Raw genomic sequence first — 18805 nt, forward strand, 5'->3', positions numbered from 1 at the left:
TGGCAGTGATACACGAGGTTTTGACGTAAGAGAAGAAGAAGTGAAAAACCAAAACATGGCCAAGATGGCGGCGTCCGTGGTGGAGACTGGAGAGGATGCGTTCAGAAAAATATTCAAGTTGTACAAGCGCAAAAACCCTCCGCCGGATTTTGGCGATGTTATTGATTTTTCCAAATGCGTGACGAATGATAAGGTATTTTTGATATTTTATTCTAAACAACGTAATTTGTTGAGCCTTTAAGAAATTCTAATCTGAAGAAAAGAATACTTTGTGGTCTAAATGCATCATATTAAATACTTTATTTATTTTCAAATAATAATATTTATTTTTATACACTATTATGAGCGTAAACTTGTAAAAGTCATTGCGAATATCTGCTTTTGTAGTGATGTGTCTGCTATAAATTGTGATTATTACATTTCCAATAGAGAGCAGGGTTTATGTGTATCATTAAAAGTCATTAAATAGATTATGTCAAAATTCAGGCCCTAAAAAGCATTAAACTAAATATTCAAGGCAATAAATATTATGTAAAGTTGACGGTTAAAGAAACTTCTTTTTTTCCATAATTTATTCGAGTTAATATCCTTTTAAAATTATATCGGATAATATCGACATCGGTTTTTCATTATTTTTCTTGGGCCAATATGCAGGTTGGCTTCAAATCATTATAGATGACATCTGCCTTTGTTTAAGGGCTGGTCACAGCTTAGGACAGCAGTAATGCTTATTGACCATTAGATGTCTGCAAACTAAGATGCTTGGGGTTTGTTATGTAAACAGACCATTTGCATTCATGGTCCAAAAATTAAATGAACAATAATTACATTACGTACCTCAATCACTGTACTGAAGCTATGTGCCTTTGTTGTCATTTTGAGCTAGAAGCGGTGAGTGAGCCATATGTGACATGGCAGTGCCTTATTGGCTATATGCACTTGCACTTGATACAAAAAAACTAATGTTTGTACTATTTTGATTACAACAATAAATTTAGTGATGCAATATAGGCACTTTTTCAGTTGAAGTTGAAGAATTGGCTTCCTTTATTCACCTCTGACGGAGGTACACTGGATTTAACAATACACACGACTCAAGACAATCCAACTCTTGCGTAAATATTATTGATTCAGTAACACAACCTGAGTGTAGCAGTGAACTCCCTGTCTCTCTGTCTTTCTCGCTCTAATCACTGGCGCACACGCCCGCAGCCTCTCATTACTCACAAAGAAGGACCCAAACGGGTCTGCTCTTAGCTGCCGGCCAAAATTGATTATTGTTGCAGCTTTAGTACGGTCCCTTGTTTGAAAGTGACTCAGGAGTATCCAGGAAGCTAGGTTCTTCCCAACAACATTTTTTTAAATACGACTTTGTCTGATCTATACTGCTCACAAAAAATAATGGAACTAAGTAGGAGTGTTAACCTCTTGGTACCTCACGATACGATACGATTTGCGATACAAAGCGCACGGTAACGATGATTTGACGATATGACGATACAGCGATTATCGATACATTGGTCAGTAAATCATTCTAGAATATTCTACAAACAACCAATAAACAGAAAAACAAGCTTCTGCTATGAATTGGAATGAGTTTATCACTAGTAGACGTCCAATCCATTTGAACTGGGAGGGTTCGCTGCCATCCCTCCCACTTCAAACGAATTGAACGTCTATGGTCGTCAGTGGCAGCCAATGCCAGGCACTGATGTAATTTTGGGCTATTTAAGGTCATGTACTTGTTGATTTTCTGTTACTTCCTGTTGATTTTGGGGTATTTTACGGGTCACTTCCTGTTTATTTTGAGTTAAAGAACAGAAAGTGAGCTGGGAATCACCCAAATGAATAGGCAGTGACTCAAACTCAACAGGAAATGACCTGTAAATGCCCTAAAAATCGAACAGAAAGACTGTGAATGCTCTGGTTTTGAATGAACAAACGTTCCCAGTCTAAATGGATTGGGCGCCGTGCACCGTCAATGCAGCCTTAGAGTTAACTGAGACACTATAATAGTGGAAAATTTTGGTAGCAACTTGTTGGTTCCTTTTTTTTTTTTAGACATTGACACCTTTTTAAAACGAAATCTCGATTCTTGGCAGAAGCATATTGATAACCTTTTGAGATACAAAGTATTACGATATATCACCATTTCAACAAAGTTAAATTAAAGGAACAAAGTGTTCCTTTAATTTTTGTGAGCAGTATATTTTGTTTTGCAAACTTCTCTTCTTCCTTGTACTTTATACATGAAGAAATGTTGGTGAGGGCAAGCAGTGATTTTACATGTACGTATACTAAATGTAGCAGATAGTTCCAGTGAAACTAGAGCCAGCTGTGGTGAGTGATGGAGATGCTGCCAAGGTTGGACTACATCCTGTCAAAGACTGGAGAGCGTACAACTTGCAGGGCTACCCAGGTAAATGGATCAAGATTCTTACTCCAACCTCAAGATCATGACAATACTGAACGGCTAGCTCAGACTTTGGTATTATTTATTAGTGATCAATTAAAAAAAAAAAAAAGAATTCATATATATATTATTAGGACTATACGGTATAATGTATCACATGAAACATGAATTATATAATTATTATATATTAATACAATTTTATTATTTATGCTCATTTTGCTTTTGCATAAATTGTGTGTTTTCCAGGGTTCATATTCATCACAAACCCGTTTCTTAGCGGCTCGCAGCCCTTCTGGATTCGACAGTGTTTGAAGATTTACCCTCAGAAGCCAAATGTCTGCAACCTAGACATGCACATGTCTCCCACTGATACTCAGGATATCTGGGCCAAGAGTTTACACAACCTCAGGTGGGGCGAGTGTACATAACTGTCTCTCAGTGTACAAAAACCAAAGCGAGATGTCTGCAGAGTCCAGCGTTGTTTTTGGCAGCCCGTTTAATTTTCGTATTTGTTTTAGTCTTTTGGACTATAATATCATTCTTATTCCTATTTTGTTCATCTCAAAATGTGTTTGTCTTCGTTTAGTTTTTGTTGACAAAAACTCAAGACTGATTTCAACAAGTTTTAGTAGACGTTTACTAAAAATATTTTAATCTGTAAGATTTAAAAAAAAAAAAAAAAAAAAAAAAATTTGCTCCAAAAATAGATGAATAGATAAAGGTTTCCAAATATTTTGATAGATCGATGAGCACATATTGTAGCGTCTACAAGGACAACGACAACAATACACGCTCAGCAGGAAAACCGTACATTATTTTTAATTAACTATACCCACCTGTGCGTCACGAACTATGCACAAAAACAAAGACGTTTGAGAGTTTAAGAGAACGCTCGCCGTTAGCATTAGTCTAATGCGAATGCTATGCTATGCTAATCAGTGTTGTTAATCTTCCTTTCATAAAGTAATTAATAACAGTTGCAAATTACTTCTACCAAAAAGTAACTGAGTTAGTAACTCAGTTACCTCAATGTAACAGTAATTAGTTACTTGGAAAAGTACCTGGTTTTACTTTTCATGTTTTACACGTTATTACATGATCCATTCTATAACGTCTTTCACATCAAATATGTTTACATTAATTGCACAAAAACATTGGTCACACTATGTGAAGTTTTTTGTGAATCAACCGTTAAAGTTGTTAAAATTGCTCCCGTTATTGCATTAGTTCCCTTCTGTCTACTTTCGACATGTGAAAGTTTTAAAACTGTTTCATCATTTAAAGACAGATTCAAGTCAAGATTTTGCCGAATTAGGAGTATTTTAGATAAAAAGTTACTTAGGTTCACTAGGAAGGTCCTCTACAACAGAGCCTTCCTGAGAAGTCGACTGCTTTAATATGGCGGCTGTTTACTAATGCCACCAAATCAGTCATTTCGCATCTAGTTCTATATTCATGTGATATCTACCGTAGCATCATGTGGGCGTAGTTTGTAGGCTGTCGATGTCGGCTGCAGTCAGGTATTATTGGAACCACCTAGCATCGCGTTTGCAACGGCGTCGCAACTCCCTTTCCTCCTGCCCACTCCCGCTTTGCTTTCTCCTTGTCTCAGACATTACTCGCGTCATTCAACCAAAGTAGTAACGCATGCCTTTACATCCTCAGTAACGGTAACGGCGTTACAAAGACGAGAAAAGTAATTAATTAGATTATTCACTACTGAAAAAAAATAACGCCATTATACTCTAACTTCGTTATTAACAACACTGATGCCAATGCTACCAGTCTGTGAAAATCACTTAGCACAGACCTTAAAGGCTCTAGCAACTTTGCATATTCTCCCTGGCCAAGATAAGAAAACAAATCTTACCTGTTTGCAAGCCTGCATGGAGACTGGAGAAGACACACAGGTTAATTGAGGGGGGGGGGGGCACAGCACGTCACATGAGTGACACATCCAGACACTGCTACGATGCAGGCACATGTGACACATTTGATGTGACACATCAAATGTCACACATTGTCAACATGTGACGGAAACTACTGCACATTTTCATATCGTACTCGTCAGACAAAAGCTGGCATTCATCTCGTTATGTTTTTGTCTCCCAAAACACGTTTTTAGCTCGTTATCGTTTCATCATCGTCATGAAAAAAGCATTCATAGACAAAATATTTTCGTGAAACAACACTGCTGCAGATAGACCTTACCTTAATGCAGGGATGAGACCTCTTATTTTAGCTTTGAAGGTTGTTTGTTGCTCTTTTTTCCCCCAACTTTTACGGGCTGACAATCGACTTTTAAAATGGGAACATCTCAGCTCAACCATTGAGAACCGTGTTCCAAGTATTTCCAAAAAACATGTTTCTTTAATATCTATTGAAATATTTAGGGCCATTTAATAAATATTGAAGTGCATATCTTACATATTTTCCCTTTAACAACAAACCCTTTTTGCGTGTCACCCAAATAAGGAAATAGGTACAGAAACAAGTTCTATCTTCATTCAAGCGAATTAGCCGTTCTTGTAGATTATAATGTTATAGTACATCACTGTAATAAATATCCATTTAATCATTTTTGAAAACATTTTTGAATTCTCTTTAGTTGTCCTTCTGTTGGAAAAAGAGAGCCTAGAACCCTGTTAGAGAGGCTGCGCTGGGTCACCTTGGGCTATCATTACAACTGGAATAGCAAGGTAACAGGTTTTGACAGATTCCTCTTTAAGTCTTTATTACTGTGATTTCGTGCAATTCTTTTAGAAAAGGTATTTGCTCTGTCTCAAATTCAAACTCTTTTTGAATGGTTTCCACACTTTGATGTTTTAAAAATTGTAAAGCGAGATGAAGACATTTTTTGGGAAAGCTGACTTATGGTAATTAGGATCAACTTCACCTAAGCCCAGGGGTGAAAGCGGCTACAATTTCTTGCCGCAACAACCCCCCTGACATAAAGGTTGCCACAGAGCCAGATTTTTTGTTTTTGGTGCGGGGCGGTTCAATTCTCCTTAAACAGGGGTGGGCAAACCGGTTTTAAGGGGCGCAGTGGGTCCTGGTCTTTGTTACAACTGATCAAGCACATGCAGTTTCACCAATAATAGGTCCAGGGAAACAAGATGCACCTGATTGCAATCAACTGATTGCACTTGTTTGACACCAGATTGGTGAAGAGGTTTCCTATTGATAGGTTTCAACAAAAACCCGCACCCACTGCGGCCCTTTGTGGAATAGTTTGCCCACCCCTGTCCTAAAGCCACCGAAACGCAGATAAAAACTGCTTTTAGCACAGTTGTACCTAGGGATATCCCAATCCGATCACGTGATCGGGACATGAATGCTCTGGTTTCAGTGCCGTTGACGGCATTAGACATCCAATCCAGTCAAAATGAATTGGATTTCACGCTCTGTTGACTGCAGCCAGTGAGCAAACGTAGACATTATTCTAATGGAAGATTTTGTTTGCCACTTATTGGTTCCTTTTCTATCTTTTTTTTTTTTTTAAACAGTGACACCTTTTAAAAATGATAGACAGTGGTACCTCGACATACGATCGCTTCGACATACGATCTTTTCGATATCCAACGTAAATTTTAACTCACCATTTGTTTCTACATCCGACGAAATGTTTAAAATACGACGATTTATGACAGCGTCGCAATTTTATCGTTTTTCCGCAAGACACACACATGGCGGATTTTCATGTGAGAGAAATCAACATGATTCCAAGAATGTTAAAGCAGGTGGCGAAAAAAAGAAAAAACGTGAGGCTTAACAATGGAAAAATGTGAGCGTGGGGTGCACGTCCATGAACTGCTTGACAATACTCCTCCGACCTCCGTTTGCCAGTTTTTATAGGTAAAGGTGACAACCATCGCCAAAGAGATCACTAGCTTTGTCAGGTTTTTAATCATTTATTTCAGAACTTGTTAAAAAAAAACACGCCAACAGCCCGCAACAATAGGACGTTAAAGTGCCTGTGACACGAAAAAGTATGTTTATTTCATAATACACGCGGTATTTTATGCTCCTGAATGAAATGGACCGCTTGGATGTGTGTGGAAGCGATCGCTGCATTTATTTAGTTTTTTTAATACCGCGCCATGAAAATGAGTGACTTCCGGCAACAGTCTCGAGTTGAGAAAGAGGGCGCTGTGACGTGTACGGTAGAAGGAGTCCCCTTCACTATACAGTCGTACTGTTGCATGAGAAGGACTAATGATTCAGCTGATTTTGCGGATTAATACGTTTATTTTTCGCATCACGCCAGCCAAACGGCTGCAGAAAACTCTTGCTGTACGAGGGAGAAACGTGTGCGCCTTTTTGGGGTTTCAAAAGGTTCCCAGTACTAATACAAAGTAAACACTACAAACTCTCTTTAAATAAAGGACTACTTACATTTGATCATTGATAGGCATGTAAAAACTCTCCTCATGCACATTAGCTGCACGTTAGCTGCACAACAATTGCAGCCGCCCTCCGGGGAACGAGCTGTAAAATTGGTCTCCGCCGGGTGGTTTGCTGGTTGGCAAAGACAATTGACAACCCAGTCGTCATGTGAAATGTTCCGGGCAAGTTATGTGTGATTTTCCGCTTCGAAGACTTTGAAACATACATTCTCCGAAGCCGGAGAAGGGAAATGACAGAAGCCCGATTTAGGTGTCATAAAATATCGTTCGGGAGGTGCGACAGTAAAGGTGAAGTCGACAGTTTTGACCATTATGGAGTAATTTTGCCATGTCGTCCTGAATAAGTGCATTTTTATTATTTCATATTCCATTTAGCACATGACTGTTATTTGTCATGACCATGCCATTTATTTCGCAATTGGGGAAAAATACTTGTATAAAAAGAATATCCTGTAAAAATATTGAAGTAGAGAGAGAGAAACAATGACTTTTGCAGCTCTCTTCGTTGCGTTTTCCTCGTTGTGAATAATTCCCCTCAACGGTCTGACTGGTCCTTCTCAAGCCATTTATTTAGCAATTGGGGAAAATACTTGGATAAAAAGATTATCCTGTAAAAATATTGAAGTAGAGAGACAGAAACAATGACATTTTGCGGCTATCTTCGTCGTGTTTACCTCGTACTGAATAATTCCCCTTCAATGGGCTGAATAGTAAAACCGATGAGCCCATTCTCCCGCTGACGTCATCCACCTGTTGGGGACGCTAGAGCCCTATAATGGTAGGCGTGGCTAACCGGTAGATAAAAGACTAATTTCTCGTAATCTGCGCTCTGCTAAATTGTTGTATATAGTCGAATCATCTCAAAATATGATTCTAATTCACATAATAATCCTATTTAAGACTTTTTTTCTAATGTCGTATGCACTTTAAAAGTGAAAGGAATATCTCAACTCCACTCTCTCACTCTGCCGTCAGCCCCACGGTGCGTTCAGGTACACCACACAAAATACTACTGCCGCATTAGAACCCGATTTGTTACATTATTACAGGTATTATTATTATTACTATTATTATTTCGATTTTTATTTATAATATTATATATAAAATTATGATAAATTATAATATTTAATATTTATTATAATAAATTATAATAAATATAATTTCGACTTACAAACAAGGTCCTGGAACGAATTTACTTCGTATGTAGAGGTACGACTGTATTGATTTTTGGCGGGAGCATATCAATAACCTTTTGGGTTACAAAGTATCGCGTTATATCACCTTTTCAATATATAGTCACATCCGTACTTGAGAAGGGGAGCAATACGCTCAAGAGTAACCACCATAATACTGAAACCACATTTATGGTCAATGTGTAAAATGTTTCGTTGTTGCTTTTTCATAGACCTACTCTGCAAATCACCACACTCCATTTCCAGCTGAGCTCCACATCTTGTCTGGCCAAATAGCAACTGCTTGCGGCTTCCCGGGTTTCAATGCAGAGGCTGGGATCCTGAACTACTACAGGTCGGATTCCTCTTTAGGAATCCATGTGGATGAATCTGAATTAGATCATAGCCGACCGTTGCTGTCTTTCAGGTATGTGGATAGAGTTAACTGAAAGTACTATCGTATTTATATATGTGCACAGAGGTGGATAGTGTAGCCAAAAACTTTACTCAAATAAGAGTAGCGTTCTTCCAAATAATTAATAATGAGTCAAGTTAAAGTAAAAGTAGTCATCCCAAAAATTTACTCAAGTACAAGTCGCAACAGTTTACAATGTCAGTTTTTTTTTTTTTTTAAACAACGTAAAAAAAAATTATCATCACAACGTAATCTATACGAACTGTTATTATTGCACTGTACTAAAACATATTACATGACCATATTAGGCAAAAAAAATAAATAAATAAATAAAGTCATTGAATTCCGACTCTAAAATATATAGAAATGAAACCTGTCCAAAGAGCTTGAGTGCCCTCTAATAGAAAAAAATATTTCCTACAGTTAAATAAAACGATCATATGTCCTGCTTTCCGTGGTCAATCGGTCCCAAATAAAAACTGGGAGAGAGGTTGAAACACACACTTTTCGATTATGGCTGAAACAACTAATCGATTAAACCTATTAAAACCGATAAATACATTTTAAAGTTGCCAACGAATTTGATACTCGATTTTTGCCAACAGTTATGAGCAGTCCTGTTTGGGTCCTTGTTTGTGTGTAATGTGAGGCTGCCTGTGAGAGTGCTAGTAATTACAGCAGGAGAGAGGGAGTTCACTGCTGAATCAATAATACTGTATTCCAAAGTGTTGAGTTGGATTGCCTTTTGTGTTGTTAGATCCAATGTGCCTTGGTCAGACGTGAGTAAATGAAGCCAATTGAATTGTTTGTATTCTTTGTTGATGAGATGTTACTATATAGCACGGAGCGCTAAGCTAGTTTGCGATTATGCTAGTTAAGTGTCCATTTGTATTGTGTTTTGGAGATGCACATTAGCACTTGTTATTGTTAGATAGTAAAGTTGTCTCATTTCATTAAGACACCACATACATAATCCCATTCACATAACAGCCTAGAGCCTCCTTTCAACTCAAACTCCCATTCAAACTGTAAATTGTCATACAAATGAGTGTGGTTTGAAATTTGATTTGGTTTGTATTTAGGAACAACTGTTTATTAAGACGACTGATTCATTACAGTCTGCCTCCTTCTTATTCAATTTTGTTGTTAAGTTTGTTTAAAGGGAATAAATGAGTCATTGACACAATTTTTATCAGCGCTTTACCCACAAGGAAAAAAATCAGCGGCACTGTTTTATTATTTGAATGAACAGGGCTTTTGTCTGATTTGTGCACTGAGAAATTCTTATGTTTTATACTCAGAACCTTTATTAAAAGTTATATGTACTTAAAACAGTACAATTGTAGACTCCAGGTAAGTCAGGAAGCTGAAATAAAAAAAATTTTGAAGGTAATACTCATCCATTTTGCCTTTATTGTTACTTACAACATGCCTAAAACAACGAGTTAAATTGTGAATGTTTTTTTTTTTTTTTTTTTTTTTTTTTTTTTTTGATTTATTTATTTCGAGCAATAACAACAAAAAACAAAAAACAACAAGTATGGAAAAAATAAAATACAATAAAATAAAAATTAAACAGTCATGATGAATGTAACAAAAATTATAACAATACATACACGTGTAGCTCGAAAAGGAGTGGGAAGAAGCCGAGCTTTTTTGAGTCCCACCCCCATTTCACTCCAAAAATTCCATAGGAATGCAGTCACTTCCCTACAACAGCTGTACTAATCATAATGGTTACATTGATAATAATAATAATAATAATAGTTGCAGTAATCATAATAACACCAATATATACACATTATATATGTGTATATATATATATATATATATATATATATATATACATATATACACATACATACATGTACATACACATCACTAATAATACATGAGTAACTATTACATATGTACAAAATATTATACATAAAACATGTAATATTTCTGCATACACCCAAGACTATTAAAGACCTCTTTCTGTATATCGTGACCAGACCTGATGTTTATACAGCAATTTGAATTTCTGAATACTTTGACATTGCTTATAATGTAATCCCAAACTGTTCCAGAGTTTTACCCCACATACAGACACGCAGAATCCTTTAAGAGTAGTACGAAATTTTGGTTGTGAAAAGTTGGCAAATCTTCTCAGATTATGAGATTGCTGTTGCACTGTAAAAAGACATTGTAAATTGAGGGGTAATAACTTATGAAATGCTTTAAATAAAAATATTGATGTGTTGTATTTCACAAGATCATTAAATTTCAACAGTTTTGATTGAGTAAATAAATCATGAGTGTGATCTAAAAAACCCACTTTATGTATAATCCGAATTGCTCGCTTCTGTAATGTAATTAATGGATATAATGCACTTTGGTAAGTGTTCCCCCATACTTCGACACAATATGAAAAGTATGGGAGTACCAAAGTGCAGTATAAAATCCGAAGTGCATTTACATCAAGGTATTGTTTTGCTTTATTTATGATTGACAGGCATTTGGAGATTTTGTTTTTCGTGTATCCGATATGGGGTCTCCATGACAGCTTGTTATCAATTATAACGCCGAGAAATTTAGCTTCATTTACATTTTCAATTGGTAGACCTTCAATTATTATTTTCAACTCAGAATTAGCTATTTGATTACCAAATAACATTGCCTTTGTTTTCTTAATATTTAGGGATAATTTATTTATATCCATCCACTTCTTTATGGCTTTTAGTTCCTTATTAACAGTAGTTACTAGCTCGCTGTAATTATCACTACTATAGAATATGTTGGTGTCGTCAGCAAATAAGATAAGTTTTAATGCATTGGATACGTGGAAGATATCGTTCATATACACAATGAAAAGTTTTGGTCCCAACACAGACCCTTGAGGGACACCACAGCTAATGTGAAGTGTGCCAGATATGTTCTCGTCCATCTTAACATATTGTACCCTTTCTGATAAATAGCTTTTCACCCAGTCCCCAGCCACACCTCTAATTCCATATTTTTCCAACTTATTTAGTAGAATTGAATGATTTATTGTATCAAACGCCTTTTTAAGGTCAATAAAAACACCGATGGCATGTTTTTTCTTGTCTATAGCAGTCGTGATTTCTTCAAATGCATCAATTATTGCCATTGATGTCGTTCTATTGGTTCTGAAACCATATTGTCCTTCATGTATTATCTGATGTTTGTCAAGAAACTTTTCAAGTCTGGAATTGAAGAGTTTCTCCAAAATTTTTGAAAACTGGGGCAGCAGAGAAATTGGTCTGTAATTGGAAAAACAATGCTTGTCATCATCTTTGAATAATGGGATTACTTTGGCAATTTTCATCTTTGCCGGAAAACAACCAGATTGGAATGATAAATTGAATATGTATGTTAGGGGTTTTGCAATGTTTAAAATAACTCTTTTAACCAAATTCATATTGATATCATGGCAGTCAGTAGAAATCTTACTTTTACATTTAAGTACAGTGTTTATCACTTCCTGTTCATTTGTTGCTGAAAGAAAAATAGAGCATGGATTATGCGTAATATTTGAGAAGTGTTTGTCAGAACCTGGGTCAGGAATATCAGCAGCCAAATTTGGGCCAACATTTACAAAAAAATTATTGAATTTAGTCACTATTTCGTTCATTTCATAATTCTCTCCACTTTTATCTAAAAAATAGTTGGGATATGTAGACTTTGGTGGTCCATGTTTAATCAAACTGTTCAGTATGTTCCAAGTTCCCTTCATGTTATTTTTATATTCGTACAATTTGTTTTTGTAATACAACTGTTTGCTCCTTCTTATAACATCAGTTAATTTGTTCTTATATTTCTTATAACGTTCTTCAGCTTCTATTGTTTTGAATTTGATAAACAATTTATAGAGTTTGTTTTTCTTTTTACAAGCGCTCTTTATTCCTTTTGTAAGCCAAGGGCTTTTTATACATTTTTTCTTAATACAACATTCACTTAATGGACAATGCTTGTTTTGCAATGAAGTGAATATATCCAAAAAATTGTTGTAGGCAATGTTCACCTCTGATTTGTTATATATACTGCGCCCCAGTTTTGACTTGCTAAACTAGTATTCAAGGAATTAATAGTTTCTTCCGTTACTATACGTTTAATCACAGTTTTTAAAGGATCTTTGGTTTTTTAAAAACTACAATCATACAGGGAAAAGACAGGCAGATGGTCAGTAATGTCGCAAATAAATAGGCCACTGGTAATTTGATTTTCCATAATGTTTGTAAAAATATTATCAATTATTGTGGCACTATGTGATGTTACTCTGGTAGGTTTTGTAATTGTTGGGTATAAACTCAAACTGTACATCGTATCAAGGAAGTCATCAATGCCTTTTTGTTTCATGGGATTTAACAAATCAATGTTAAAATCACCACAAATAAATAATGTTTTGTGATTCAGAGTAGAAAACAATGTATCCATCCATTCATTAAAAGTTTCTATATTCGAACCTGGCATCCGATATATGCACGATATAATGATATTCTTTTTTTTATCATTTATAATCTCTACAGATAAACATTCAATTACTCCATCAATTGCTAACGTCATATTTGCTAGGACAGTAAATTTAATGGATTTATGAATATATAGGCCCACCCCACCCCCTACTTTATTTGCTCTGTTCATATAAACTAACTCATAATCATCAAGAAAAAAATGTATACCCTTCTCCATATTGAACCAAGTTTCGGAAATAGCTATGATCTTGAAAGGTTGGGAAAAAGTATTCAAATATTGCTTGATAGATTCAAAATTAGCATACATACTTCTGCTATTAAAGTGTATGATTGACAGTTTGTTCTCAGATTTTACACTGTTCCTGTACTGTTCTTGGGTGAAATAATTACAGCTTTTAACTATAGAAGAAAAGAAATTCTTATCCGGGTCTCTTTCAACCTCTACTTCATTCATAGTGTCCACATATCTTTTCACAGTTTCCAGTTCCATTTGTCCATGCTGTAGAATTTTTTTTAACCATATCCATGTCCTTAATTGCTATCTGTTCGTTTGGAGTGTTTAACATTGAATCAAGGATTCTAGAAGGACATACATAACTAATTCAGATTGGTGACATTATACGAAAATACCTGTATAATATCTGGTGAGCTGTTTCACCCTTATTGACCCACTATTGCACTCCTTCATACTTGTTCAGTTCTTCAATGTTTCTAATAACTAGTATTTTAGCATTTTCGGGTGGGCCATTAAGTTTGATATATACTTTACAGTTCATAACCCAAGTATTCTGAATTTTGTTTTGCTTCCTTAAGATTCTTGCTTTTTTGGCGATATCAGCATTTCTTTTGATTAGATGGTCATTTAGATAGACATTAGTACCTTTGAGCTTTTTTCCTTGTTTCATCAGAGCTACTTTGTTCTTCCTGTTTGTGAATCTCATGATCACTGCTGATAGATTGTTCACCTTTCATGGGAAGAGGATGGCACGCTTCAATCGAATTGGTATCCACGTGTATGTTTCTTGATGCAAGGAAAGCCATCACCTGCTGTTCTGCAGAGCTGCTGTCCGAGTCACTTATTTGCACCTCTTGTCTTGTTCCCATTGTTGTCGCCTGAGCATATGAACGCGGTTGAAGCTTTAATCCAGTCACAATGACATCATTCGCTCTCGAGTGTTGCTCCAGATCTTCGAGCTTTCTTTCCAGCTCCGCCACCTTTTTGTCTCTTTCCACAAGCCGCGCACGTAGATCGGCGACCTCTTTTACAAGATTCAGAATCATATCTTGCTTTATTTTAATGTTGTTCACGTCCTGCGAGAGAAACTCCAGTGTTCTTTTTATCTCCTCCGAGTCTTCTACGATTGGGTTTTTTTTTCGGTCCCATTTCCTGGCCTTTTTTCCGCCACTTTTTTTTTATGGTCCGTCTGATTCCTTACAACGCTTTTTAAGTTTAGCGTTTCATAAGTTTAGCGTGTATGGTATCCGCCGTCTTGCTGCTAGCATAGTTTGCACGCCAATCTCGCTCGGGGGACCGCACGGGCCGATCAGAGTTGACAGCACCACAATCCTTTTACCGCTCACCGAACGCTCAATCTAAAGATGAGCCAGATGAGCAACCAAAGTTCTTTGTAATTCAAAAAGAAAATGTGGCAGTCTTCAGTCGTCGTTTTGCTGAGATTCACACAACGATGTAATTGTAATTGTAAAGTCACATTTATCCAATTAATCGATGAATTGTTTTATTAATAGTCCAATTAATCGATTATGAAAATAATCGCTAGTTGCAGCCCTACTTTCGAGGAATGTTGATGCTAGTGCTCTGTGTCATTTTTTACGGCGCTTTAAAGACACTACGTGATTGAATAGGACGGCGTGAACATAGGACTTCTGATTGCAAGCTTGCTGTGGTTGTGTGAAAGTATTGTTACATCCGATGGATATAACTGAGTCATATGATCATTGTTGCGACGTCGCATTACTGAAACTGGTAGAGATACTGTGCTGGCAAAAATAAAGTAAAATCTAATGGGTAGAATAAAGAAGAAAAATATAAGGACTCTAGTGTAGCCCAAAGTAGCAACTTAATAGTTTTTCTTCTTCACAAATCTACTCAAGTAAAAGTAAAAAATATGGCATGGTAAAAGTACTCTTAGAAGCACATTTTTCTCCGAAAGTTACTCAAGTAAATGTAATGGAGTAAATGTAACGCTTTACTACCCACCTCTATACATGCAGTGTTTGTGTGTTTTTGTGCTAGTACAGTAAACAAACTAAACATAAATGTTTTGATCAGTTTTGGCCAGTCAGCAGTCTTCCTCCTTGGCGGCACGCAAAGACAGGACGCTCCCACCGCCATGTACATGCACAGCGGGGATCTGATGGTCATGTCTGGACAGAGCCGCCTTCTTTATCACGCAGTGCCTCGCATTGTCCAGGCACACCAGGAAGTGGCAGGTCTTGGGACTGATCGATGCAGTTTGCAGGGCAGTGCTGTGGTGGAGCAGGTATCGGAAGAGGACTGGGCTGTATGCTCCAGGTACATTCATAGTTCTAGGATTAACATCACTGTAAGACAGGTACTCGGTCAAGGGCAGAGCTTCCCAGAAACACCTCCTGTTCCTGGCAACAAAGAGGAGGACCAAGCAGAAGAAGACTGTTCGAAAAGAAGACGTAAAAGTGACTCATTTATGACTGAAGAGACCTGATATAGACTTTGCAAGGACATTTATTTATATTGTTTACAAAAAGTGTCCTTTTTGTAAACTTTCCAAGGCTCAAAATAAGAACGAGGTCATAGGTTTTGAGAGTTTTCAGCATTCAGTTGAATAAGTAAGAGTGGTAATACTTTTTTTCACAATAGTATTATAAGACTGTCATAATTATGACATGTCACATGACAGCGACTAATTCCCTTTATGTCCAGTCTGCATCTTTTTAATCCATTCAAAAGTGAGATAATTTGCCGGATGACACTTAATGACATCTGTCATTCATTAACGCTCATGACAGTGTCAGTTCATAATTATGATGGTCATATAACAGTGCTATGACGCCAAGGGTGTATTATTTAAATTAAACAGGATTATTTAATATTTGTCAAAGAAGCAAAAAAAAAAGCTTAATTCTGCTGCTGTGGGAAAAAATATTCTGTGACATGGTTTTCATGAGTTTAGATCACACTGAATACATTTAAAGAATTATTTTGTGATATTTCAAAGAACCAGGTGACTATATTTTGTGAGATTCAGTATGTAAAACAATATATCATAAAACTATGAAAATAAACATTTCTATTGCAAATCGGGGACTATTTGGCTTTTCGTGGATCCACATTCTTCACAAATCAATTGTATCATAGTAATACTATCTGCATCATCCGGTTACTGTTGTTTCGTTGGGTATGGTGTAGGTCTGTGGTCAGTCATAAATTCACCAACTATCACGGTGCTGGAAGGTGTACCCACAAGTTTTTAAGACACTAGCCACGTTTACATGGAGCCAAATATTCCAATTACAATCGGTTTAGATGTTCAAACCGAATAAATGTGTTCCATATAAACACCTCATTCGGAATGAACAGGCCCAAACCGAATGGAATTTCATTCCGATTCACAGGGGTGGAATATTCCTTTTCCCAAACCGATTAGAAGTGGATAATGGAAACCCGGCTATCCTTGTTTTACTGGACCTCACAGCAGCATTCGATACAGTTGACCATTCAGTCCTTGTATCTCGTTTAGAACATTTCATAGGTATCCGTGGTAACGCTTTAAAATGGTTTAAATCGTATTTACAACATAGAACATTCTCGGTAATGATTGGGGAATTTTCCTCCTCACAATCTTCTCTGTCTTGCGGGGTACCGCAAGGCTCTATTTTAGGGCCTGTTCTTTTTGCGCTTTATCTCCTACCTCTAGGATCAATTATAAAAAAACATAATATCACTTTTCATTTTTATGCTGATGACCTGCAGCTTTATCTGCCCCTGAGACCTAACAAAAAAACTGCTCTTGCTAAATTGATGGAGTGCATATCTGATGTGAAGCAGTGGCTTGCACAAAACTTTTTACACCTTAACGAGAGCAAAACTGAATTTATTACTTTTGGCACACCTTCCATGATGAAAGCCCTTGAGCCCAACTCTGGTGCTCCGGCTGACATTTTTAAGACGCACGTTAAAAATCTCGGAGTGATATTCGATAGCAGGCTTAACTTTGAAAAGCAGATTAGTTCTGTTGTAAGAGCAAGTTTTTTCCAGCTCCGTCTCTTAGCCAAAGTGAAGCCTTTTCTTAGTCGCCACGACCTTGAAAAAGCAATTCACGCTTTTATAAGTTCAAGGCTGGACTACTGCAATGCACTTTATGTTGGCCTACCCAAGTCCTCGATTTCTCGGCTGCAACTTGTTCAAAATGCTGCTGCTCGATTTTTAACAGGTACACCTAGACGTGAGCATATTACCCCCATGCTATCATCACTCCACTGGCTTCCAGTCCATTTTAGAATTGATTTCAAACTTTTACTGTTTGTTTTTAATTCTATTTATGGCCAGGCTCCATCATATCTATCGGAAATTTTAACTTTTCGTAACTCTGGCAGAACTCTTCGCTCGACCGGCCAGCTTTTTTTAGATGTTCCGAGGTCAAAACTTAAACAGTGGGGAGACCGATCCTTTGCAGTTGCTGCCCCCAGGCTGTGGAACAGCCTTCCCTCCGAAATCCGCACCACCACGGATGTAGGTCTTTTTAAGTCTCGGCTAAAAACGCACCTTTTTAGACTCGCCTTTTACAAAGATTAGGATAGCCTGGTTTTATTAGCTTAAGGACTTTTTTTTAAATGTTTTTCGATTTTATCGGTTTTATTGTTTTACTTGCTGGACTTTTATTGTGATGCGCTCTTTGTTTTACTTTATTTTTTAAATGTCATTGTATAATATTTTCCTGCCTTTTATTTATCTTGAGCCATGTTTTGTTGTAAAGCACTTTGAGGGCCTTTCGGGTTTTTGTAAAGGGCTATATAAATACATTTGATTGATTGATTGATTGATTGATTGAGAAGTAAAATTATATCATGTAAACAGGGAAGCGGAATGGTGTCTGGTTGCGTTCTTTCTGCACATGCTCCGTACTGACGCGGTGACGTCACTTGGTGACGTAAGTAACGTCACTTGCAACATGGCTTCCAAGCACACGCACAGCGCACCTAATTGGAGTCCGGCGGAAAGTTTATATCCATGAATCCCTCCACCAGCCCACACAGCTTTTTAAATGAACAGCATGTCATTCTGAAGTTTTGTTTCCACTCGAAAAGTTAAAACAGCAGCTGATCTAACGATCGATCTCCATGTTTTGCAACGTGAGGCTTTGTTTTGATAAATCTGCGCATGTCAGACGGCAGTTGTCAAACGTTCTTTCGGAATAAAGGCAGACACATGTAAACGCTGGACCGGAATAGATGAAGTGACATGTAAACAGCTGATCTGAAATTTCCATTCGGAATGATTTGAATCGGTATGAATAAAAGTCAGCATGTAAACGTGGCTACTGACACTTATGCTCACCTAGCAAGGGCATAGGTTTGCATCAGGAGGGTAGGAACATAACACTAGCAACTTTTCAGGATGCTGAAATTGTCCCCACCAACTTTTAAGCAACCTTATTTGGCATTATATAATGAGTTGAGATTTATAGGTTAATTTAGATTGTCTTCCCATATGTTGTAAGTATAGAATTGACCCTACCATTATTAAGTGAATTATTTTCAGACTTACATTTACCCCTTTTCACTTGCTGAATGTACTGGTCCATTTCCCCCCACCCTCCTTAAACACACGTTTGATTGGCTAACGAATTGACCCCCCCCCCCCCCCCCGCCCCCTACCACACGCACTAACAGCCCGAGAGAGAAATGCAACATGTTGACAACAT

At 37.1% G+C, this 18805-nt stretch overlaps 1 protein-coding gene across 2 annotated transcripts; it reads left to right on the forward strand.

Annotated features, from left to right (window-relative positions):
• Positions 1-44: 44 nt before the first annotated feature.
• On the forward strand, positions 45-16183 carry alkbh1 (alkB homolog 1, histone H2A dioxygenase). 2 transcript variants are annotated; one of them, XM_057821985.1, is made up of 6 exons: positions 45-193; positions 2308-2419; positions 2660-2822; positions 5022-5112; positions 8225-8418; positions 15175-16183. In XM_057821985.1, exons 1-6 carry the CDS (start codon positions 56-58, stop codon positions 15584-15586), a joined length of 1110 nt encoding a protein of 369 aa, XP_057677968.1. In that variant the 5' UTR covers positions 45-55; the 3' UTR covers positions 15587-16183. The 2 variants fall into 2 exon arrangements, with proteins under 2 accessions (XP_057677968.1, XP_057677969.1); XM_057821986.1 differs by having other exon boundaries at positions 2311-2419; positions 15175-16175.
• Positions 16184-18805: the final 2622 nt, after the last annotated feature.

This window comes from Corythoichthys intestinalis, chromosome 19, assembly GCF_030265065.1.
Source record: "Corythoichthys intestinalis isolate RoL2023-P3 chromosome 19, ASM3026506v1, whole genome shotgun sequence".
Taxonomy (NCBI): Eukaryota; Metazoa; Chordata; class Actinopteri; order Syngnathiformes; family Syngnathidae; genus Corythoichthys; species Corythoichthys intestinalis.

Coding starts and splice junctions, on each gene's coding strand:
- alkbh1 (XM_057821985.1), top strand. CDS start 56: ATGGCCAAGATGGCGGCGTCCGTGGTGGAGACTGGAGAGGATGCGTTC. Junction 2,823..5,021: donor AAGAGTTTACACAACCTCAG/GTGGGGCGAGTG, acceptor AATTCTCTTTAG/TTGTCCTTCTGTTGGAAAAA. Junction 5,113..8,224: donor ATTACAACTGGAATAGCAAG/GTAACAGGTTTT, acceptor GCTTTTTCATAG/ACCTACTCTGCAAATCACCA.